General features: G+C 37.7%; 1 protein-coding gene across 4 annotated transcripts in view; it reads right to left on the bottom strand.

The window, feature by feature from the left end:
• Positions 1-25,159, bottom strand: part of LOC148040749 (diacylglycerol kinase 3-like) — a 111,185-nt gene that overhangs the window by 49,468 nt on the left and 36,558 nt on the right. For all 4 annotated transcript variants that reach the window (XR_015687665.1, XM_087661499.1, XM_087661507.1 and 1 more), the window contains exons 2-5: positions 1,669-1,785; positions 1,459-1,587; positions 1,271-1,353; positions 1,108-1,195 (exon numbers count right to left, since the gene is read on the bottom strand). Coding sequence is in view for 3 of the 4 variants with exons in the window: in XM_087661499.1 (XP_087517625.1) it covers positions 1,108-1,195; positions 1,271-1,353; positions 1,459-1,587; positions 1,669-1,785 (417 nt within the window). In the remaining variant the exon portion in view is untranslated. The remainder of the gene's footprint in view (positions 1-1,107; positions 1,196-1,270; positions 1,354-1,458; positions 1,588-1,668; positions 1,786-25,159) is intronic.

Here is a 25,159-nt window from a genome sequence, read left to right as displayed (position 1 = left end):
CTCTTACTTAACACTTGTAAAGGGAAACATTGGAATTAAATAGGTCTTTTAATACAATATTTGTCTCCTATTCACATAACCATAATTTGATCAAAGTTGAGGGTTTAAAACCACCAAATTTTCTATGGTATAATGGAGTCACTGTGATTGAAGGACTATTCAATCTTATGCTATCATCGGCTCTTCCTTTTCTTCACCTTGTTTCCAAGAGACATGGCTATGAGCAAATCTTTTCTTACAAACATATATAGTATTTCTATATTGCATGAGTAAACTTTGTGTGAATTTTGAAACTATAATCCACTTTCTTTTTTAAACATGTGACATTCTTCCCAATTGAGTGCTAAGGCATACCTATGTTAATAGCATATCTTGTAATAAGTTCATAGTCGTACAGTGAAGATAATATATGAATGCTATTTGGATAATGGACTCCAAATGGGCTACTAGTTATGCACACTCTCACCTCTTAGGTGGTCCTAACAAAAAAAAAAGAGTTGATAAAATGGATATTTGGATGATGGACTCCAAATGGGCTACTAGTTATGCACATTCACACCCCCCCTTCCTTTGGTGGTCCTAGCCAAAAAAAAAAAGTTGATAAAATGACTAACTTGATCAATCTATATCCCATAAATCCATTAAGTATCACATGACATTTTATGAGAATGGCACAATGTTTAGTCTAGATGTACTACACTATCTTTCATTGGGATGGCATTACATCTTTCGATAGCTATAGATCCTTGTATGCTTGTCAACATATGTAAATTTATGCATCATTCAATTCTCAAGGTTCTTTCTCAAAATACTATCATGAGACCTTCTGTAATATGAATCCTTTTGAGGAAGAACATATAATTCCAATGTTTTATCACCATGTTTTTCTTGATAATAAAATATTACTACAATTCTATAACCTACAATATTTTTGTCTAAGAAAAAGGTTTAGTCTAAATTATTAGCATGCCATACTTTCTTGTAGAGTTATACATGAGGTAACAAAAAGTTCTACTATAATAAAATCTAACAATTACCCTTTTCTATATTAAACATCATTTCTCCAATATTATGTGTGTTACACAAGTTGTTTGTTATGTAGCTCACCTCATTAAAGGAGTAATTTGGCAAATGATGAAAGACGCGTGGAAAATTGACTTGCAACCCTTTATGCATTTTGACTCCTACAGTCCAACTGAGTGTTTGCAAAAGAGTTAGATGTGCACAAGTGATTGGAAAGATTAATATTAAAGGTTTCTTTGATAAATACCTATCAAGTTCACAAACTATACTTTTCGCAACTTTGAGAAGATACATCATGCCATCCTCTCGAGGATATTTGAAGGATACTCCCTACAAGATATTAGACCATATTTAGCCAAATGAGTTTAGCCTCAAATATACGAGATATAACATTGAGACCTTAATATGCTAATATATGCACAACTTAATAATTACCCATCCAAAACTTCGAGCTAGATCATTCCCTGTTCCTAGGGGAATTATTCCTACTGGAGGAACATGCTCTTCCACACCTTTATTTAGCTCACTTAGAACCCTTGCCACTGTACCATCGCCCCCTCCAACCTTGTTTGGAAACCTCAATATCAATATTCAGTTGAGATTTTGAATTTGCAAGTACAAAAATGTGGAACATTTGATACATACAAGAATGCGCAAATTTATTCGAACTGTTTTTGCGCACCATTCATCACTTTGAGCTACCTCATCTAGGTAGCCTAAACCATATTGAAAAATATCTTGAACACTATCTATGTCAAACACCTGAAAATTTTACATAAGCATGTTTAGTACATAGAATAACAATATAAACAAACTTACAAGGTACTACACTCTTGCAAGCCTCATGACAATTGCATTCCTTTCTCTTAAATTTTAATCAACACATGTTTGATACTCATTTTTTTGCAATATTAATATTTTCTTCAAACATTTAGAAAAAAAATTGGCTTCCTTCTATATAGGCTCACAATATTTTGTTTTGGTTAAAATAATTGTTTCCTTCAATTATATTTGAGAATTCTAAAGCTTTATCTTTTCAAGTTCTATGATTACTCTGACTCTCCTTCTTCTTGTATTTGCATCATAATTTTCAATGTAAATACTCTCTCTCTCTCTCTCTCTCTCTCTCTCTCTCTCTCTCTCTAAAACATGCAAATACACCTACTAATCTTGGATAGCACCATGTAGAACAAATAGTCCCTTTATATAATATTGAAAAAGGAAGTATGTGAATATCACAAATGTGAGTAAGCCATAATGTCTATAATCTATCATAGCATTCTACATGTCACTAAATCTATTAGTCAAGAATATCATGAATGTGAGAAATCCATAATATATAAATCGACAATACCATTAGGCACACTCTTCACTAAACTTACGGCATTAGACAAAATCAAATATTTATATTGAAAACTATGAGAGCTCCAAATGACAATGCAATTGCTTAGTATTTTTCATGTTTTCGACACTTAGATAAAAGAACTCCATATACATGTGGATTTTACTAAGGCATAGACCATTTATTAGTTGAAAATTAAAGGGTTAATATGTGAAAAACTCCATATACATGTGGATTTTACTAAGGCATAGGCCATTTATTAGTTGAAAATTGAAGTGTGGAAAACTTTTAGAGGTGCCTTATGCTAAAGTTACAACTTATGGGGTAACTCCGTGTGGTCAATGCTAGAGTAGTTAAATAGCCATGTGAATTTTGGTTTGCCATTCAACTCGAGCTATGAATAAACAAGATTCTCAAGATTAGGAGCTTTTCTCTCCTTTAGTAGAAAATTCAACATGAGTTGCATTGTTTTTCTTTAGCAATCCTTATGTAGATCTCCACCAGCAAACATAGTCATAGTAATGCTCTACTTGATGCTCTTGACTCAGAGATTGCTTGCCCCATGGTTAGAGAGAAGGATGTGGCTTCAGAAGAGAAACAAATCATGATCCATGTGGCTGGCCTCCATGAAAGATTCAAAAGGCTTGGAGGAAAGAAGAGAGATAAAGACTATGTTGCAAAAAGTAACTGGACTTCTAACTCAAACTAACTTTATATCCCTTTTCTTTGACCATTTTACATCTAGAATGGCTTATTTCTTGGCCACGGCCTACCATTTTATCCATTGTGTCTCTAACTTGGTCTCCGTGTCCTCCATTTTAGGCTATCCTCTACACTTGAAAGCTCCTTGGTCTCTACACCTATCCACTTCAAGAGTTGACACCTTGTACTTGAGAAATTGGAATGTCACTAGTCTAAGAACTATTGTGACCAAAGGGATCAAAGACTAATGTTTTGATACTACTTGCTAAGACGAGGACTGAGAGGTGAGACAAGAGAGTGCAAAAGAGAAAGAAAAGAGGAGAGAGAACGAGTGATGGGGAGAGAAATACTAAAAATTTAGGAGAGAAGAGAAGGTAGCCACCATGAAAGCTGTGAACAAGAATGTAATATGAAGAGACTATAACTCTATTATTGCAATGTGATGAAAAATTACAAGTCTCAGCACCTTATATCCCTATGCTAGTGTAACAAGGTATTATTAATAAAACCATCTCAAATAATATGTCCTTTCAACTTCTTATATTATTATTTTTCAATTATTAATAATTATTTTAAATATAGTAATTATAAATAAATAAATAAATATATATATATATATATGAATATATATTTGAGTTATAAAGTTTTAATTATATTAGTAAATATTAATAATTTTTAAAATTCAATTGTTATTATTATTATTATTATTTACTAATTTATAATAATTACTATTATTTATAAGTCATTTAGTACACTTTTACTTTGATTTTTGATTGAATAGCTCATAGCTCTTTAGTTTTTCAGCAAGTAGACAAGCCATATTTTGGTTTATGCTAGAGCTCATCTTAAGAGTACTATTTATGTTGCATAATTCTTTTGTACTAAATAACTCTTTTGTATGAAAAATTGTTTCATACTTAAGAGTTCTTTGGTATTAAATATTATTTTGTAGTAAAGAATTATTTCGCATGAAAGAATTTTCTCACTAATATCTCCCTTAATCCTATATGGTAATCTTGGTGGTATTATCCTCTATACCAAGCAAACCCTCATTAGTTACATCATTTTAATTGAACACATACTTTATAGCCTCATCTAAGGACCAAGGTGACCATTTCAAAGGGTGCCACCCGTATGGTATTATTAATATTTTCTATGAATCTATTGATAGTCAATGTTTTAGCAAGAGATATCCTTTATCTCAAAACTTTCAAGTAGATATGTAAGGTCATAATAACAAAAGGGGTGCTTTTCATTGACTTTCGCAAAAAAGCACATTATTTTATAAAGTTTTGCATTATTTGTGAAATGTATTAGAATAAGGATATTATGAATTGATTTGAAACCTCAATAAGTTATAAAAAAAAGAGTCATCCATTTATTTTTAGACCATGTTAGAGTAAGAGGTTTCTTAAATTTCCCTTGATTATCTAGATTTCTAGTAGCCACTTCTTTTAGGTTGTACATTTGTTTGTACTACAAGTGGTGATATCCTTTAACTTTTGGTACTTAGCTTGTAGTAAGCATGTTCTTCTTCATATAATGGTGTAGACTAGGACTTGGTCATCCTTTGGCATGTAGCTTGGTCTCCTTGTCCTGCCATATTTGAGGTCTAACAACATATTGTGATGAGTAGCATGATGTATTTCAAAGAATAGCTACAAATAGTTGCAAAGTTTTCTAGGAATGTCAAAGAAGAGGACTAAGAGGTGAGATAAGAGAGTGTAGAAGAGAGAGAAAAGAGGTGAGAAAAAATGAGCAATGAGGAGAGAGAAATACTAGAAAGATAGGAGAGAGGTGAGAGAAGTCATGGAAACTTTGAACAAGAAGGTAAGATGAAGAGATTGTAATTATATTAATGAATTGTTGAAAAATAAGAGCCTCTTAGATCCATTTATACCTAACCATTGTGGTTGGTATTTTTTTATTTTTTCCTAAGATTCCCATTTTGTATGTTCCATCCTAACTCAAAAGGTTTTTGCCCTAAAAAATAAGAAAGGACTAATTACAATGAGTTATAAAATGGTAGGGAGCAATACAATACTTTGTTTAAACATTACAAAAGATGAAAAAATCTTCAAGGATTTGAAAGAATTGGATGGAAATAAATGCCAATGAAGAGGTCTAGTATATGGGCAGCATTAGAACATCTTCAATTTAAAGTCTTGATGAGCAGCAAATCTCTGTAAAAGAACACTTAAAAATAGTAGTCAACTTACTGTCTCAACAAACCCTATTGGAAAAATTGGATATATTTTTCTAAAGACTTGTCCAAACTAGGTGCCACACATCAAAATGAAGCTCATGAAGAGAATTTTCAAGTTGTAGAGGTGGCTTTTTGCTAAAAACGGGATAGAATGAAATCTACTCTAAAAAAAATTGTTGTCCAGGTATTGTTTATAGCATAAGAGAGCCAATTTCACTAGTCTTTAGCCAAATAATACTTGAAGAATCCATGATAGGAAATTATTCAAATAGAGTTTTATCCAATAAAAATCTATCATTCACTTGAATCAAAAGGATAGGTATCATCCAAGGCATCCACTGGGTCATAAATTTGATCCACAACATCTTCATGCATTGACTGATACTCCAAGTCTTCAAGGATAATCTTTTCTCTTTTTTTACAAGATTTTTTAATGGATATTCAAGGATTTAGAAGAAATTCAACAATATCTTGCCATCCATGAACATTTGGAGAACAAGGAAGCTTGTGGAAGAGGGAAAATGGCTAATCTTGGCACAAATGGAAGGTGCCCATGGCTAGTAAGTAAGCCTGACAAGCAAGAAGATAAGAAATCCCTTCACAATCTTCAAGATTTTTCACCATCAAAGTTGTTACCTTGTTTCCACCATAGCTAGGAGTTGTGGAGATGATTGAAAGAGAGTGCTCAAAGGTTGAAGGAGAAGCTTCCTTGCCTTATAGAGGTTGAAGGAGAAGCTTTTGTGCCTTATAGAGATTACTAACCTTTCCATCGATAAGCATGAGATTGATTAGCATTTGCTCAAGATGGAAATTTTCCCTACAATATTCACTACAATTGGCACCAAAAAATGTGTTGATAATGCTCATCACAATGGCTATTCAACCCTAGCTCAAGTGTGGTTCACAAATCAAGCATGATATAAGGATTAATTGCCCTAAGGTTTGATGAATAGAATGAGTGATCATTGAGCAAAGAAGAAGGATTCTTTAATGTCTACTATGAAGGCTTTAAAATAGCTTGAAGGGCAAAGAGAGAAAAAGCCGCTTAAACTAATTGGATTTCTAGGCCTAACTAACTCCTATTACCCTTAAACCAAAATACCTCTAGAATGGCGTGTTTCTTGGTGATGACTTGCTATCTTGCCAATTTTGTCTCTAACTTGGCCACCATATCTTGGACTTAGCTCTCACTAGGTTGTTTTCTACACTTGAAAGCTCATTGGACTCTATACTTGTCCACTTCAAAAGCTAGACACCCTATCCTTAATTAGCTAAAATTTGATTGATCTGAGAGAGAAATATATGGTTATATTGTGACCAAATGGACGAAAGACTAATGCTCTAATACGACTTGTCAAGAAAAGGACTGAGAGATGAGAGAAGAGAGTGCCAAAGAGAGAGAAAAGAGGAGAGATAATGAGTCATGAGAGAAGAGAGAATGATAATGAGTGACAAGGAAAGAGAATGAGAATGAGTGAAGAGGAGAGAGCAATACTAGAAAGATAGAAGAGAGGTGAGAAAAGCCATGGAAATTATGAACAAGAAGGTAAGATGTAGAGACTGTAAATGTATTGATGAATCGATGAAAAATAATACCCTCTTACATCCTTTTATACTTGATCATTGTGGCTGATATTTTCTTATTCTCCTCTAACATATGCATTCTTTACAAGGAAATGCAAGAAAACTAGAGGAGACAAAAAGTGTAATATAATTTTAAAAATAGTTGCAACCTACGAAAACATAAGAGTACCAAATGGAGTTTCATTGAGTCTCTTAGCATCTCGTAGAGGCAATTTATGCAATGTATTAGCTCACATTGGTGGGATCAAATTTCCATTTCTTTGCCAACATAGGTGCTGTGGCCACTTTCTCAAATGTTTCATATGCACACACATGCACATGCATATTTGTGCATGTGGATGCTATGGTGTGGTAAATGCACCTACGGTGGGTGTATGCTAAGCTTTTGTGTGTAGTAGTGACATATAGATGCCTATGTGCACTGATGGGTCTATGTTGTAAAAAGAGCCCTTAGTGCCTTTGTGCACGTGTGTGGAGCGTGTCACAAAATGAGTGCCCTATTGTCTCAAGGGCATTGAGCTATAGTGTACTAGTGCAATGTGCTTGGTCACTATTGTCTTATTGAGTTTGGAAGCTTCAATAAACTTAGTCTAAACACATCCAAAGTAGCCTTGATACTTATCTTCACTCTTTCCCATGGGGAGGGTTTTCATTCATAATAATGTGAGGGATTCTTTCCTTCACTCTTGCCTAGCTGTCTTATTAAGTTTGGAATCTTCAACATGCATAGTATGGACACATCCAAAGTAGTCTTGATACTTACATTCACTCTTGCCCAAGGGGGAAGGGGTTCATTCATAATAACGTGAGTCTATCATGTGGATTCAATAGAAAAGGTTCTTAAAATCCATTTTTGAAACCTTTTTTTCCATTATAAGGTCACCATATAATGGGATATTCATAGATTGAATTGGCAAAGTGTGTGTTTTATTCATAAATAAATTTATAGGTAAGGTGTTCTTAAATTTAACTCTAAATACACGTGATAGTAATGGTTTATATGTATTGAACCCCCTAACCTTTACTTTTAAACAATAATATATGATTAACTTGATAAGAAAGACCACTGAAGGAAGCTCTATGAAATACTCAAATAGCATAGGCCAATTCTTAAGACAAAGGTACCTATATCAAGAGGATATGTGGACATGGCTTCAAGTTAACATTTGAATTTTCGCCTTAAAAGGAAAGTCAATGACATTTTTTATATGTCTTTTGGGAAAAAAAAAAGAATGTGAATGACATTACAATACTCTAATCAATAATATTGTTGGTATATTCATAATTTTAAATATCACAATGTTTAATTTCTTGATGCATTATCATTTTCAAGTCTTTATCTTTCCCTTTACATATGGCATGTGGTCTGACACTCAAAAGAGCCATGTCAATCAAAATGGGCTTAAATTTGAAACCATTTGACATCAATCGGCACTTAATAAGTTAGTAAAATCTTTCAAAAAGGAATCCCAGATTGTGTGTGTGTGTGTGTGTGTGATGCCTCACACATGTGTGTGTGCATGTGCTTGCATACATGTATGTTCACTAATATATATATAGACATTAAAAATGAAAATGCATTCATAATATTGAAGTATCACATATATATTTCTCCCTAATAAGAATTAAGTTAAATCAATTGAAACTTTTCTCCTTAGAGATTTCTAACTTTAGAGATCGAAAAAATGCATATGTATCCTTGCTCAATGGTTAGTAAACTCTAAGTCAATATGTACAATTTGACACTATAAAAAATGTCCAAGATGCCATGCATGCTTTTTGAAGCCTAATGTTCAACATAAAACACAATGGAAATGGGTCAAGCCCCTATCATCATGTGAGATTTTATACATGCTATGTAGATCATTTTTTCTCTAAGGGAAATGAAGCTTAAGAGTAGCCATGGAAAAGCCCCTTTGATATCTTCCACTTGGAAAAGGCTTCTCATTCTTCCCCATGAAAATACAATAGATAATGAACTTTTTAAAAATAACTAATTACCTATACATGCTAGCCTAGAATTATCCCTCAAGGGCTACTCCCACTTTCTGGATATATCTACACTATGTTTGTTAATGTTAACCACAAGAGGCAAACACACCACATGGTCTTTTAGTGTTCTCACTCTCTAATTGCATAGATTACATAGAATTTTCATATAGATGAAATGACTTTAGATAGAAAGACCAAATAAGTGTAGGTTAGCATCCCTAGATGGAAAGAAAAAATAACTACAAGTCATCCCTTAGCTTGGGATATGCACCTTCACTCACATGCTGTCGTGCCGCTACGTGCACACCATGTAAAAAAATCTAGAGTGTGGCCCTCTTATTGATTTAGAGAACCAATGCCATTTTAGACATTAGTGTTAGTGTCCATGCTTCAAAAATATTAGATTTTTGGACAAGTTTTAACCAATTTTTGATATTTTAGATATTATCTCTTATAGAAATCCATAAAACTATACACAACTTCTAGATTAGGATAGTAAAAGAAAGCATGTTGCTTTCAGCTAATTTGAGAGGATTTTATGTAAAAAGAGAGATTGGCAAAATTGCGCGACGTGCAATCGCTATTTTCAGGCAATGAACAACACTCCAAAGTGGGAGATAAAGAAGGAGAGATCTGGCTGAATTCTAGGCAAGTGCCTTGCTATTTTACCCCCCTTTTAGAGCCAATGAAAGCATTACATTGGCGATCTGAGCAACATAGAGGTATTATTTTATACACATTTTTGTCTATTAGAGTTTTATCTTTTCATAAATCATAAATAAATTGACAAGCTTCATCTCTGTTAGTATTCTTCTACATTTTCTATTTCTTTTTGTGAGTATTCTTCTACATCTTCTATTTCTTTGAACACCTTCTCTTCCGTCTACTCCTCTTCCTGAATCTCCCTTCACCTTGATGTCTCTTATCCCTTGGTGGACTTTCAACACCAAACGCTCCGACATCGTATTAGGGGAAGTTTATTATCATCAAATGTGAATTTTGAAAGATATTTGGGCTGATTTGGCCTGATATCTTCAGCTATATTCAGATAATTAGCTACAACAGTGTTCTTTTAATTCATTTCTTACTCTACAAAAGACATCTTGTCAAAATATGCAAGTATTATGTGCCCCTATGGCAGGGCAATGTTTGTAGATCATTCATAGATGCTTTGAGTTGAATTAAGAAAATTTTCTCTTATTTCTTGTCTATGGTAACTTATCCTTGTCGGGAACTCAATTTGAAGCTCTCTTGAAGCAAGTCTCTTTTCCCTACAAGCCTTGTAATTGACTCGTAAGCTCTTGTCCCTAATAGTCTACATTGAATGTAATCATGCAAAGTTGATTCATGCTATGGCATCATGTATGAATGATGGGATGTAGAGTAGTTTGTGATAGATGACAGCATATTGTACTTGATTTTATAATTTTTGATTGCTCTTATAGTCAAGAAACTAAGCTTGATTTGAGTTAGAACATATGAGATAATACTCTTGTGATATTTGCTAAGAACATATAGTTCGAAGCTCTATTAACATCTGAATCAAGAACTTGGCTTGAAACCTTCAATCCTTCACTTATCTCTACCATCTCTGGAGTCTAAGCTCTTGAACCCCCATACATTCTTCTCTCTCAAAACCCCTGTGATTGACCGTGAAGTACCTCTTGAACCTTTAAACATTCAATGTAATCTACTTATCTCTTGAAGACACATCTCTATCTATCTTGTCTAGTTTTCTTGCCAAACCCCTGTGGTGACCATGAAAGAAGGCTATTGAACCTTTAAACATTCAATGTAATCTACTTATCTCTTGAAGACACATCTCTATCTATCTTGTCTAGTTTTCTTGCCAAACCCCTGTGGTGACCATGAAAGAAGGCTATAAGATGCACTGTATTTGGTGTGAGAGCTAACAACATGACAAGAGGGAGTGTTCAGCCTTTCGTGAGGTTAAAGCACAAAAGCTCGTCTTTTGGAAAGATGGAAAAATTCATGCAGCTAAAATTGGTCTTCCATTGGAGCCAAATTTTGGCAATGGTGGAATGAAGAAAAGATTAGAAGATTTAGTTGTAAAGAATGCCTATGCCACAATTGACACAGCTACCTATGGGCTGCAAATTGAGCCAACTAAATCAAATTTGAAAGCATGTAAAGATAATGTGCAATCTAAAGTATGGATGCAGACATTAGATCAAATGAAACGTGGCAAAGTAGCCAAAGATGATTTGACTAATGCCAGTCAATGCATTAGAGGAATAAATAGTTGGAAAGAACCGGTAGATTCTTTTTCTGTCTTTGCACATTTGGCTGACGTCAATCATAAAGAAGTCTTGATTGAAGAAAAGGGAAGAAGAGAAGATGAATCAGGGTCTTCCTCTTTTGGCCCTCCGAAATAGGTAACTAGAAGAATGCCTGAACAACCAAAGCTTGCTAAAAATATAACCCCAGATCAAGAGATGGAAGATTTGCCACAAACAAAGAAGATCGAAGGAAAGAAGAAAGGCAAGAAACCAGCCTACAAATTGCATTTCATGATGTAATTGTTAATGTAATCAAAAGAAAAAGACAATATGTTGGTGATGATGCTGAAGAAATAGTGCATGCTTTTTTGCAAGCTCTTCGAGTTTTTGTGCAGGATGAAGAGAAGCTGACTACATAAGGAATTCAGCTTGAAGCAGTTAAAGAGTTAATTGCAGCAATTGAAGCTAAAGATAAAGAAAGCATGGATGCAAAAATTAAATAAGTGAAGGCTAAAAATGTAATGGTCGGCTAGTCCAAACTTGTTGAGCAGCCCACCTCTCAAAAAGAAGGTCGTCTACAGCACATGCATGATGAGAAAGAAGTCTGATTCATTCCAAGCAGTCACTACTCCTGTACACATTGGGCAACAACAACAATGGAGATAGTCGTCAAAATTGGAGAAAAAAAAAACACATTGTAATGCACTCTTAGACCATGGTTCTGAGATAAATGTCATGGCAAGGAGTCTCTATGAAAGCAGCGAATGGCCCATAGATGTTGATCCAAGTTGGCGAATGAGAGCTGCAAACAACTCTTGTGGAGAGTTATATGCTGCATGTCCTAATGTGCAAGTAACTATTGGAGACATAAAATACAATTTTCACTTTTTTGTTCAAGATTCTTGTAGTTACCCTATCATTCTTGGGCAACCTTACATTTTTAGGCCCACTTGGAAACAAATGCTCTTGATGATGGTTCTTCCTATGCTCAAATCCAAAGCAAGGATAATGAACGAGCTGTCCAATTTCTTACTATGTGTGTTAACCATCATCGAAACACAGATTGACTACATGATTATCTTGTGTCTCCTAATGCCCTATAATTCAAGGGTTTTTGGGTTGCCTTGCTATAAAAGGATGCTATGGCAATGCGCCATGTAAAAAGATTGATCCTCCTTATGCTACAAAAACTGTGTCTCTAGCAAATCTGTATGTATGTACAACCAATAGTATGGGTTGTTATAAGTTTCTTCCAGCCATGACTAAAGCTAAAAGAAAATATTTATGTCATGTAAAAAGGGTGCTAAAAACTTATAACATTATGGTTGAAAATGAAGATATTTCTTTTTTTTTTTTGGACTGATAACATATATGCAGTTGCTCATACAGAAAATCAAGCTGAAAATCAGTCCATATAAGTATGTACATTGGATTTTTATCAAACAATTCAAGAATTTGTTGAGTAGGAAGACATTGGTTTACTCAACAAGGCTCAACTGCAAGTGGAGACAAAATACAATACGGTGGATAAGAAACTCAAGCCTATGGTAGTCCCACTGCCTCCTGAAAGTGAAGGGTTGGCTAATAGGGCAGCAAATCAGCCAACTCTTCATGATCCTTCCAACATTGGTCACAAAGTTTACATCTGAAAGTATCAAATATCTCAAAATAGGTGATAATTATGCAAAATAGGTGATCCTTCAAACACTCTTTTATGCAAATGTTAATGAAGCATGGAAAATCTTTTGCATTTCAGCCAAGTGAAATAGGGTGTGTGGATTCAAATATTGTGGCTCCTATGGTTATTTTTATGATCCCACATATGCCTTGGAACCTCAAGTCCATTCCCATTCCAAGGGCGCATTTTCCCAAATTATTAGAGCTTCTAAATGAGAATATCAAAATGAAGATTTTAGAACCTTCTTCAGCACCTTACTCAAATCGATGGTTTACCGTGCCCAAGAAAAATGAATCTTTACAATTCATTCAAGATTTACAGCTTGTTAATCGTATCACAATCCGAAATGTTGGTTTGGGTCCAATTGTTGACGAGTTTACTGAAGCTTTTGCAGGTAGATAATTTTATTCTATGGGCAACATATATTCAAGATATGACCAATTTTAGCTTTCATTAGAAAGCAAGACATTACCACAATGAAGACACCTCTTGGATTGGTCCGCATGTGCACTCTACCACAAGGTGCCACAAACTCTATAGGTCATATGATGAATGCCATGCACAAAGTCTTAAGGGACTTTATTCCACAACGAACTCTTCCATTTCTTGATGATATCAAGGGATGTGAAGTCAATGAAAAGAATGAGGAGCTTGATGAATATGGCTGCAGGACATTTGTAGTTAACCATATTCATGATTGTGTCGGGATTTTGACCAAGGCTAGAAGAGGTACATCTTACCCTTTCTGGAGCTAAGTTGATTTTTGGAGAAGAAGGAGTCCTAGTGGTCAGACATTTGTGTGGCCTCTATGGACGTAAACCTTTACCAATCAAGACAGATGCCATCAGCAGAATGCAAGAAAAATGCACAAATATTTCAAAGGTGAGAAGATTTCTTGGCACATGTGTATTCTATCTCATATGGATACCACATTTTGCTCATGATGTAGCCGAAAATTTCTATCAATTGTTAAGAAGAGGCCAAAGATTCTCTTGGGGGAAAGAGCATACTCTCACTATACGCAAACTAAAGAAGTTGTTAATTTCAGCCCTACTCTCAAAAGGGCTGATTATTCAAATGGTCAACTCATCATTCTTACTGTGGATACAAATCCCATTGGGATAGGATGGGCTATTGGCCAAGAAGGCCTTGAAGGTAATAGGTATGCAATTCGTTTTGGAGAAAAAATTCTCAATGAACATCAAAGAAGGTATGCACAAGTAAAAAGGGAATTGTGGGGAGTTGTAACAACATTAAAGTGTGATCACGAATAATTTATAGGTGCTTTCATAGTGGTAGAAACTGATTGTCTTCCACTCTTTGGCATGATTGGCAACTGCTCTACACCCAACATTTCTATGCTAAGATGGATTGCATATATTAAATCTCTCAATCCGAAATTAAAGCATATTTTAGGAGAGGCGAATCCAATTTGCTAACATGTTGTCACGTTGTCGTAAAGTTCACGCAAGGGCTGCAAAACACGGGGTTCAAGATACAGCAAGAAATGAGGCTAACAAGAAGAACTCAAACATTGGATGCCAAAGTTCACTATATTCCTTATCAAATGGGTTACAAGAAGTTCATGTTTAGAATAATCTGAAGTATCTCATAAACTGTTTACATTCAGATGTATGATGACTGTTGCAGTAAGAAGAAAAACATTCTTCACATCAGCATGTTCATTCTGTAACTTGGCAGTTGCTAGATCAGCAGAGAATTTCAGAAACTCCAGAGGAACATCTCTATAGTGAGGTCAAGTCCATCATTATTTGCTGAAAAGATATTAGCAAGTCTTTACAACTTCCATCTTTTGTTGATTGGATTCATGGCTAAAGGAGAGGGCAGTGTCACAGCTAAAAGTTCAAGACATATGTATCCCCTGTTTCCTACTGTAGAAAATAGTTGCTCTTGCTGCAATTTAAGCTCATCGTTCTTTTCCTCTGACTCATTAGTAGAAGATTAATGACCTGGGACAGAACATCATCTGTTTCTGTTCAATGTTGTAAGGCTCTTTTCTCGATGAAGACCCAAAGCATCTATGCCAACCATACCTTCAGTTGGACATGCTTACAGTAGCAGCACCATGGCCAATAGTGTGTGCCAAAGCATCCGACCGTGGATCACATGCTCTCACAACTCTTATGGGTGAACCTTGGGGGTTAGAACTTTTTCAATTCTGCCAGAAGCCTCCTATCCAACCCTTCAAATAGAGTATTGGCTCCAGTCAATAGAAAACAAACGGGACAGTGAAGCAGGGGCAGTTTCTAAATCTGCAAGCTTCTCAAACAAGGGAACAACACGCAAAGGCTTCTTAATCTGGAATTCACGCTGCAGAAGTTCAACTAGAAGAACATCAGAAGGAGCTCTAGCCATAGATTCCAATCATTACTTCTTGTTTACCATCAATCCTATTGCGATACCAGTCACTGGGCATCCTCCTCATGGAAACGCTCACTGATAAAGCCCAATCAGATGCGGCTGGAAAAGGATCTCTGGCCATCGAAATCTCTCTACACCAAGTGTGATGTGGAAATCCTCTGCTGTCAGTGGACGAAATCGCGGTGTTTCAGAAGGTGGCCAACACATCCTGTCCAAACAACAGGAGACTCACGAAACTTGCTGATGCTTTGTAGAATGAATTGCAGGGGATCTGGAGGAGAGGAATAAGGGGAGATTGATTCGCTATGATCCATAGAAGAAGAACAAAATGCGGAGCAGAGGAAAAAGTATTGCCCTGATTTTTGCAAGTCTTAAATGCTTGAAACGATAGATGAATGTCTGGTTCGCGATCTCTCACTGCCTCTCTCCTCAGGCGTGATTTATGTGTAGACTTCCAAAGCAATGCAAAGGATGAAACCTCAAGACCTGAAGCTTCTGATTCTCGGGCCGTCAAGAGTTGGAAATCAGCGATCAGAAACCAATTTTACTGGTTCTAACAAAGTCTCCGTAAATCCTTTACTGCACCAGCACATCGAAAGCAAGCTTTGACAAAGCATCAGAACATCAGAACTTCCCAAGACTCTGTTTTTTTTAAATTGGAGATAGCGCCATCGATTTCTCTGCTAGCCTCCATCTTTCTCCGTCTTTATAATCAGAGCATCGAATGTAGCTTCCTTTTCATCTCATCGTCTGCAAATTTCATCGACACTGCCTCTCTACGTCGACTCGTGCCGTCCAACAGGATGATCCTCCATTTTCCGCACTGCCTTTTTCACCGGTTGATGTCTTGCTGTAGTCAACTTTGTCAATCCCAAGATCCGATTCCTTTGCTACTAGATTTTGATCCAGAAGAATATTGCTGGGCTTCACATCTCTGTGAATAACCGGTGGGTCCGCGGAAGAACACCTTGAGCACCTACAATTAATTGCTCCCCGTCGCCATAGTCGAAATCGTTGAGCTCCATGGGTTCATCAGAATTCTGTTGTAGGCATCCCACAGGTGGTGTTCTGTTAAATTCAGTTGTGTCAGCGTCACGGTACACAAAGCTTTCAGCATCATTATAGTCTTCCCGAATCCAACCATTCTTTCCTCTCGTCCTCTGTCATGTCATTCCCTTCCTTTCCCTTCCTGGCAAGATTTCCCCCCCAAAATAGCCTGCTTTTTTTCTTACTTTTTCCCTCCAAAAGTGGTTTAAAACCCAAAAATAGGTTTCCCCTCTTCATCCTTGAATAACCTCTTACACCTTTAGCTTTGGCGATAGTCTTCAGTTCTGCCAGTCTACTCTTTGAGAGATCCAAATGGGAATCAGTGCATGGTTTTAGATCTGAAGATTCAGCACCAGATTCATGACTCAACAACTTCTTGTTGTCTGATTTAGGACTTGTTTCTTTCCCTTCTTCCCATGCATTGCCACTTCTCTTTACGGTGTCTTTCATTTCTTTCTGTGGGCTAACCTTCAAGGCTCCTTTCACTACTTTTTCTGCAGCTCCATCCACCTTTGAGCCTTTCTTTTAGGGTATCTTTGGAGTCATCAATTGCCCCATTAACAGACAGCTTTGTGATGGGTGATCTACGCACAAACTGCAACTTCGGCCTTGAAGATTGGATGGCAAAGTACTCCCTCGGTGCTTCACTAGCGCTTTGCTCGCTTCAGAACTTTTGAGAGACTTCCTTCAACTCTATGTCATGGGAACTTTTGAACTAAGATGATCGCTTCCACAAACCTTCCTTTAATTCCATAATTCCCTGCACTTTTCTTAGAGATCATCATTGAAATTATCAGCTTGATAATGTCCTTTGGCATTAGTTTTTCATATTTTTCTAACACACACACATCATGCATCCAAACAAAATCATACACATGCACTAAGGGAATATATACATTGGATGCAGATTATCGTAATGCATCACACACACAATGAATCACACGCAGAAAATAACATAAATGCACAACAAAAGAAATGGAGGTGTATACGACTCGGATGCGCAGCAGCACGACATCCACCCCCTCTAAACCTGCGCATCCTCCGGATGTGCCAACTATCCAGGATCATTCAAATCCACAAACAGGTCGAGTCCATCTTCTGTTTCTAGTAGAGCTGTTTCTCCATCAGCTTCATCATCTATGTTCTCTGTTTCTTCTGCTTGTCTTTCTTCTACCTACTCTTCTTCTATTAATGCTTCAAGTGCATATTCTTCATCTTCTCTTCTCTTGAAAATCTTGACTCGTTTTCCAGCAATGGACACCCTCAATACTGCTCCATCTAATTCAGCCAACTCATAGGTACCATTGTCAAAAACCTGTTTCACCTCATACGGCCCAAACCATCTTTGAACCATTTTTCTCATGCTACTATGCTGATTCTCTAGACTACTGTCGTAGACTAGAACCCAATCTCCTTCTTTTATGGCTCTAGGCCTCAAGCGATGCCTTAAATCAAACCTGTCTTTGTTTCTGAGTCAGGCTGCCTTCAAACGATCAACTGCTAGAGCTGCACATCTTCTGTCCTTCTCTCTAGTTGACGAATCCGAAGAGCTAGAAGCTCTCCCCTTGATAAATTCTCATGCCACGGAAGAACACTCCAAGTGAGAGCACAAATTTCTGTAGGCATGACAGGTTTTTGCCCATTCATCAACTTTGCAGGCATGTATCCAGTAGTCACACTATGGGTAGAGCGATCAACCCACAGCGCAAAAGGTAGTAATCTCGGCCAATCCCCAATCCGACCTCTACAAGCTTTTGCCAATGCTTTAACTATCGGCGGATGTCCTCTTTCACTCTTGCCATTTCCTTCTGGATTATAGGCAGTAGTAAGAGCCAATTTAATCCCAGGCCGTGAGAAAAATTCTCTAGCTTCATCTGCATCTAGCTCTCCACGATGAGCTGTAATCTTGCCTATACATCCATACCTGCAAAATATTTCTTCCAACAAGAATTTACATACTGTAGTGGTGGTCTTTGTCCTCAAAGATCTACCTTCAACATAGTTTGTAAGATCCTCCCTAGCCAAGACAAGATATCTCATCTGCCAAAGTCCCACTGGCAAAGTAACCAAGTCTACCACCCACTTATAATGCATACATAGTGGATAAGTCGGATGCAACTCATCACGATGTCGCACTAAAGAGTAAAGTTGGCAGTCCCTGCAAGTCTCCACAAAGTGAGAAACATCTTTATACATCCCTTTCCACCAGTATCTTTCTTTGATTTTCTCATAGGTAGCCCACACACCTCTATGTCCAGCCCATGAGCTCTCATGAAACTCTCGCATAATTTGTATCTGCATCGCTATATCACAAACTACTCTCAAGGGCAAGCCTCCTCTCTTCTTTGGATGCTTCCAAAGAAAACCATCTTTCAAGAAATACCCATAAGCCTTCCTTCTGATTTTCTTGAATTCATCATCTGTCCAATCAGCTCTTCAAGTCAATGAACTTAGATACTGTCCAATTTGTAGCCACTCGTCAACATAAAGTTCTTCAATAAAGGTTTCAACAGTAGATACATGACAATCATGAACAAGGACAGAAGCAGCAAACTCTGTCTCATCATCTTCTGCAAGCATTGACTCCTCATCCTCATATCTCGCTCTAGATAGCATGTCAGCAAACTGGATTATCTTTCCTTGCTATGTGTCAAAATTCTGGATTCAATGATTTGATATAGGCAATCCACCGAAGCATCGCTATATCTGGAGTCGAGCAACTAGTAATCATACCAAGCAAAGGCAAACAATATGTTTCCACAACAACTGAAGCTTCAATAAAATACCCTTTGTCACACTTCAGTGCAGTGACTACTCCCCACAACTCTCTTTTAATCTGCGGATATCTCCTCTGTCGCTCATTAAGAACTTTAGCTCCAAAGCGGATTGCATACCTATTTCCATCAGCATCATCCTGTCCCACTGCCCAACCTATGCCAATAGGGCTAGTATCAACTGTCAACATGATCGGCCGTCCACACACTGATAATCCGCCTTGTGAAGAGTAGGAGCTGACTGCAACAGCTTCTTGAGCTTACACATGGCTTTCGAATGGTTCTCATCCCAATGAAATTTCTGCCCCTTTCGAAGCAGCTGATAAAGAACATCTGCTATATGAGCAAAATGAGGAATCCAAATCATGTAAAATACACAAGCTCCCACAAATCTCCGCACCTCTGAAGTAGCCGAGCAATACTCTGCAATCCTGTTTATGGCATCCACCTTTGCAGGAGAAGGCTTCCTACCATAATATCCAACCATATGCCCAACTATGATGACTTCATTAACACCAAAGACAGATTTCAGCCCTGAAAGTGTCAAATTTACCTCCTCTAATCGTGTCAATATTTGCTCACAAGCAACCAAGTGGTAAGCCACAAACTGTCTACATCCACAAAAATCAAGACTTTCATTCTTTTCTTCTTCTGCACAACCCTTAATAGGCACATCATCTAGAAAAGGCATGGTATACTGCGGAATATAGTCTCGTAGAACTCTATGCATAGCATTCATCATATGAGCAACTGAGTTTGTGGCACCTTGAGATAAGGTACACATCCTCACAAGACCAATAGGTGTCCGCATAGTAGTAATATCCCTGCTTTCCAAGGCAAGCTGAAACTGATCATAACCTGAATACAAGTCACCTAGAGAATAGATGGCTCGTCCTGCAAAAGCCTCAGCAGATTCATCCACAACTGGACCTGTTCCCACATTCCTGATTGTTACTTTGTTCATGGGCTGCATATCCTGAATAAATCTCAAAGTACCATTCTTCTTTGGTACAGTAAACCACCTTTTAGAATAGGGTGCAGAAGAGGGTTCCAAAATTCCCATTTTAATCTTCTCATTCAGCAACTCTATCAGCTTTGGCAAGTGTGCTTTAGGCACAGGTATAGGACGTATATTCCATGGTACATGAGGAACAGTGAAGATGACCATAGGTGCAACCAATTCGGGACTACTGCAGCCAATTTCATGTAGAAAGAAAGCAAATGCCTTACCATGACATCCAAGCATCTCTCTAAAACATTCTTTTTCCACTAGAAGCAAGAAATCATCATTTCCAATGTTCAATTCTGCAAGAGTTTCAGCTATAAATTTATGTCCAATATTTGCAAGATCTCTCAACATAGGCTGCTTCATAGCTTTTTCAATCTGCTCATCACTATCAGAAGGAAGCGGGCCTGCAACTGGCTTAACCTTCTTATCAACTGTTTTATATTTTGTGTCAACCTTGGCATCATTCAAGCACTCTTTTCTTTGCTGCAATTTCTGCAAATTTTCAATAACTTTCAACTCTGTTGGCTGAAAATTTTCAGCCTTTCGCTCTATGGACTGCATGGGTGCAGCCTGAAACTCTGTATGCAGAAATTTTTTTGCATACAACTTTGTTGGCTGAATGGATTCAGCCCTTGGCTCTATGGACTGCATAGGTGCATCCTGAAACTCTGTATGCAGAAATTTTTCTGCATTTAACTCTGTTGGCTGAATGAATTCAACCCTCTGCAGCTCTGTTAGCTGATCAAGATCAGCCATAAATTCAGTTTGCTGAGTTTTCTCAGCCTCTAACTCTGTTTTCAGCATAAAACCAGAAATTTCCTGAAAACATATCCAAGGTTTGCACAAGTATGATCTTTGAACCCTTACATACATCAGTTTTCAGCATTGCTCCCATCTCAAACAATGTATCCGCATAAGACATCCCTTCATACAATCCATCTACATACTCTTCTTCTTGCAAAATACCTGCATTCTTCAACTCTTTCTCCTTATGACCAATGTACTGCCTGGCAGCTCTAGGCAAATCTGAAATTTTCTGATAACTCACTAAACTATCTGAAGAAAAACCAACAAAATTATTGGAGAAAGACTGGCTGCCAAGAGGCGAGATCTCCTCTTTTCTCCACTCCGTACCACTGGCGTCTCGCAAGACAGCGATACCTAATGAAAATCCAACTCCTTCACAGGTAGTGGTGCCTCACGCAAGGAGTCCCTGTTTCTCGGATGATTTACCCCAACAGTCATAAACTGAATAGCTCGCATACCATCTTTACTGCGTATCCGTGCATAAGCTGACCTGTCATCCATCACTTTCGTTTCCATTCTTGCTTCTGTAATGAAAGGCTGTCCAAGAATAATCGGATAAGAGCATGAATCCTAAACAAAGCAATGATAATCCTCTTCAACATTAGCAATAGAAATTCTGATACTCGGACAAGCAGCATACATATCTCCAGAAGTATTATTGGCGGTGTCGTATTGCTGCGCATTTGAGGTGTGTAAACCACTCAAAAGTTGTGCATGGGATTTGGTACTTTGTACATATTTAGTTGTTGTGATTACATTTATTCTCTGCGTATGAGTATAGTAGCGAGCATGAAGGGTTGATTTCAGTCTATGTTGAACAAGACATTACAACTATACAAACAGATGCAAGAGGAGGATATTTTCTCAAATCAGTAGACATTTAAGATCACATTTCAAGCATGTGATGCCCTCATTGAGGAGGAAGAGGGCTCTGGTTCAGACGATGGTTATGTTGATGTCATACATATGCATTGCAACATTAAGAAAGGTGAAACAAAACCTGCTGTGGAAATACATGGTAGCTTCATCAGTGGAGCCACAGAGATTATGGTCGAGTCTGTTGTATATGTTAATGAAGATGAGACCGAGAAGTCTGAAAAACCCTTGGCACAATATGAGGGCCTTCTTTTGAGGAGCTTGATGAGAACCTTCAACGGGCATTCCTGGATATCATAAAAGCCAAAGGGCTTACTGTAAAACTTGCAGCAAATATGCTGGATTATCTAAGGTCAAAGGAGCAACGAGAGTACATGTGATGGTTACACAACATGGAAACTTTCTTCAGCTGATGTGTTTGCTATTTGGGCAACCACCAATTTTGGGCGGATTTGGATAATTTGAATGCTATAGAAAACCCCTTGGGAGGTTTTTTTTAACTGCGAAGTGCAGATTACTGGACAGAGCAGTATTTGGGTCAATCTTTTCTGGGACAGGGGAGCCGCGCTTTGGGGGAAGGTTTTTTTTTGGAGTAGCGAGCTGACGAAAAGGGGGGGAGAATGCTCTAAATCCAGGGGGGGTGCTGAAGCCTTGGAGAGGAGAGTGCGGGACGAACAGGAAGAAAGGGGAGTATTACGTGGAATCAGAGAAATAGGGAGAAACAGAGCTTTGGGAGGACAGGGACGGAGAACAAAGGAGGTGAAAGAGAAGCCGAAGCTATACAGCAAGTCGACGTAGACTATGAGAATATGAATTAATGAAGATGAAGGAGGAATAGAGCATTGAGGATCGACGGGGAGTAGGACAGAGAGGGACACCGATTGGGGAAATTCGAAAAGAACCGGCTCGCTGATCATCAGAAGGAGAGAAAAAGTATACGAAATTGGGGAATGATTGTTTATGACATTATTGAGAGCAGGGAATTTCGGTGACCCTTTGTGCTTTTCAACATCGATGGTACTCTGTGACTTCGATGAGAAGTATGCTTTGACTGGCAGAAAAAAAGGATCGGATAAGGAATCTTAACGAAGCGAGGAGTTTTGCAGAAAATTGGGTGGAATCAGGAAGCTCTGAAGGGAACCGGTCTGTGTTGTGGGCTGCGGAAAAGGGGAAACGAAACAGGAATGGACAGAAAAAAAACGATGCAAAAGGGAAGATGAAAAGAAGGCCAAGGTTATGTCAGAATTACAACGGTATATACAGCGGCTTATTCCGACTGACAGAGCACTTCAATAACGATGATATTTCGCTCAGCAAAGAAATAACAACGAACTACAATAAATTGTACGCTTCAAAGGAATAGATGTTTGTGCATAGAATTCTTGAGACTGGGCTTCGTTATGGCATATTAGCAGCTGCGTCAACAGGAACTGCAATCAAAACCCATTTCTACAAATAAAACGAGTGTCCATCAGGTGGATCAGTCCAATTATCAAGTATCTGATGTGATCCTTGAAAAGAGCCAAGTGCAGGCCAAGCTGCTCCCTATCAATGTCACTGATGACAAGCCCTCGAACCCCTTGATCCTTGATCTCATCGTCTACTCTGAAAACATTCCTGCGGCATAAAATCAATGAGTATCATGATCCTGCCACCACTGACGCTAGCAACCGTACATGGTTTGAAGTGCCTTACATACTCTTTCGTGCTTCTCTTCGGTTTATGGGCTAGTCATGTCCACAGCTGGTGTAGAGAAGAGTTCATGAAACTGTCTCTGTGAATGATGAATTGAATTCCCTCACACCTTGTCTCTTTATGAACTTTAATTACAAGACAATTTCTGTTTGAAAATTGAACCACCAAAACCTATATATTACCTATTTGGAGTAATTTTAATGATGCTGAAAATGGTATCCCTGTTATATATATGCTCTGCAGAAAAAGCGTATGCCCAGCACAAAAGGAATTTGATGGTAAAACAATGTTTGAATCCTTGCAGTAGCTGTTGGATACATGCATCTTTGGTATATTAAAGGTCAATTTAAGGGCTTCATATTCCCCGTTCCATTTATGGGAGAAGGGAAATTCTGAAGCTTAGTTCATAGCTCGATTATTCATCTATAAGGTATTGAGTAGCTGAGAATCTTTGATGACAGCACTGGGACATGGATTGTGACCTTTAATGGCTGAAAGAACTGAAAGGCAACAGATGATAATCCAGGAACCGTAAGTCATCTCAATATCAGTAAATAGTCATCATGATGGAACTTGAATCAGAAAATTATCCATGATCTTCCACTTTCTTATTCATCAATGAAGACCATACTCTTGGAAATTTTCTTTGAAATGTATATATGATCTATGCATTCGAGAGGCTGCTCGGATTTCTTCATCTTGAATCTTGAAACTCTTATTGACAGAAATAAAACAGAGTCCTGACATTATTTTCTCATCTTCTTTATTCATCTGTTCGATCTTTTATCCTGAAATTTATCAAGGTCTTCTGAAGACGCGACTTTGCTTTCACAAACCCTTCGACATCTTTGGTGAACCCGACGTGAAAGCGTCGCAGAAATTTCAGGATGGGAGATACTTCAACCTCTATTACAGCTTCTTCTACAATTCCAGCTACCTCTACTTCAGCTCCATCTATGACTGCTGCGTCAAGTACTTCAACGGAGGATCTAAAACAGATTTTGCAGAATATGTCCATGTATATGCAGCTCCAAAATCAGCAAACACAAATGTATATGCAGCAGCAACAACAATTGCATCAACAACAGTTGTCTCAGCAAAGGCAACTCTATTCGGAGCAGGAGAATGCAAACAGCGCGACTAAGGCTATTGAAGCAGTTGAGAGTGAGAAGAAGCTATTTGATGGGCGAAATGTTTCAGCATATTTGAAGACATATGAGATCAAGATGGGATTTTTTGGAGTTCCTGCTGGACTTATGAGTAAGTACTTCCTTCGTCTTGTCACACCTGCTTTGAGAACAAAAGTGACTGATTTATTTATTCACAATACACATTGGCAAGATTTTAAGAAGGCTCTTAAAGAAGAATATTTCCTTGAGGACTTTGGTATGGCTACTCGACGGTCATTCCGAGAGTGGGTCTACATGCCAAACAAAGGTCTTGCTGCTTCGGAGTTGATTCGAGAATTTGAGGAAAGGTATAGTCAACTTGATGCCATTGAACAAAGAGCATTGGATGTTGAAAAAGTTGAGCTTTTCTTGCAAGCTGCAGATCCTGCTCTTCAAGAAGAATTGGGTGAGCTTCTTGAAGATCGCACGAAGCCTATGGGTCTTAAAACTGATTGGCAGGATGCTCAGGATGCAGTCTCGACATTGACCAAGAGGAGGATATGGAAGACTCGCCTACAGAATGGTTCCATGACACCTACACCATCATCTGCTCCTATGCCTACTTCTATCCCTGTTATTTCTTCTCCTCCTCAGCCAGTTTCTTGGCCTATGCCAGTGCCTACTGTTTCTACT

Source organism: Lygodium microphyllum, chromosome 2, assembly GCF_053477565.2.
Source record: "Lygodium microphyllum isolate KBCC chromosome 2, Lygodium_microphyllum_v1.1.10, whole genome shotgun sequence".
Lineage (NCBI taxonomy): Eukaryota > Viridiplantae > Streptophyta > Polypodiopsida > Schizaeales > Lygodiaceae > Lygodium > Lygodium microphyllum.
The sequence above is the reverse complement of the archived record's forward strand: the minus strand, read 5'-3'. Positions and strand labels throughout refer to the sequence as shown.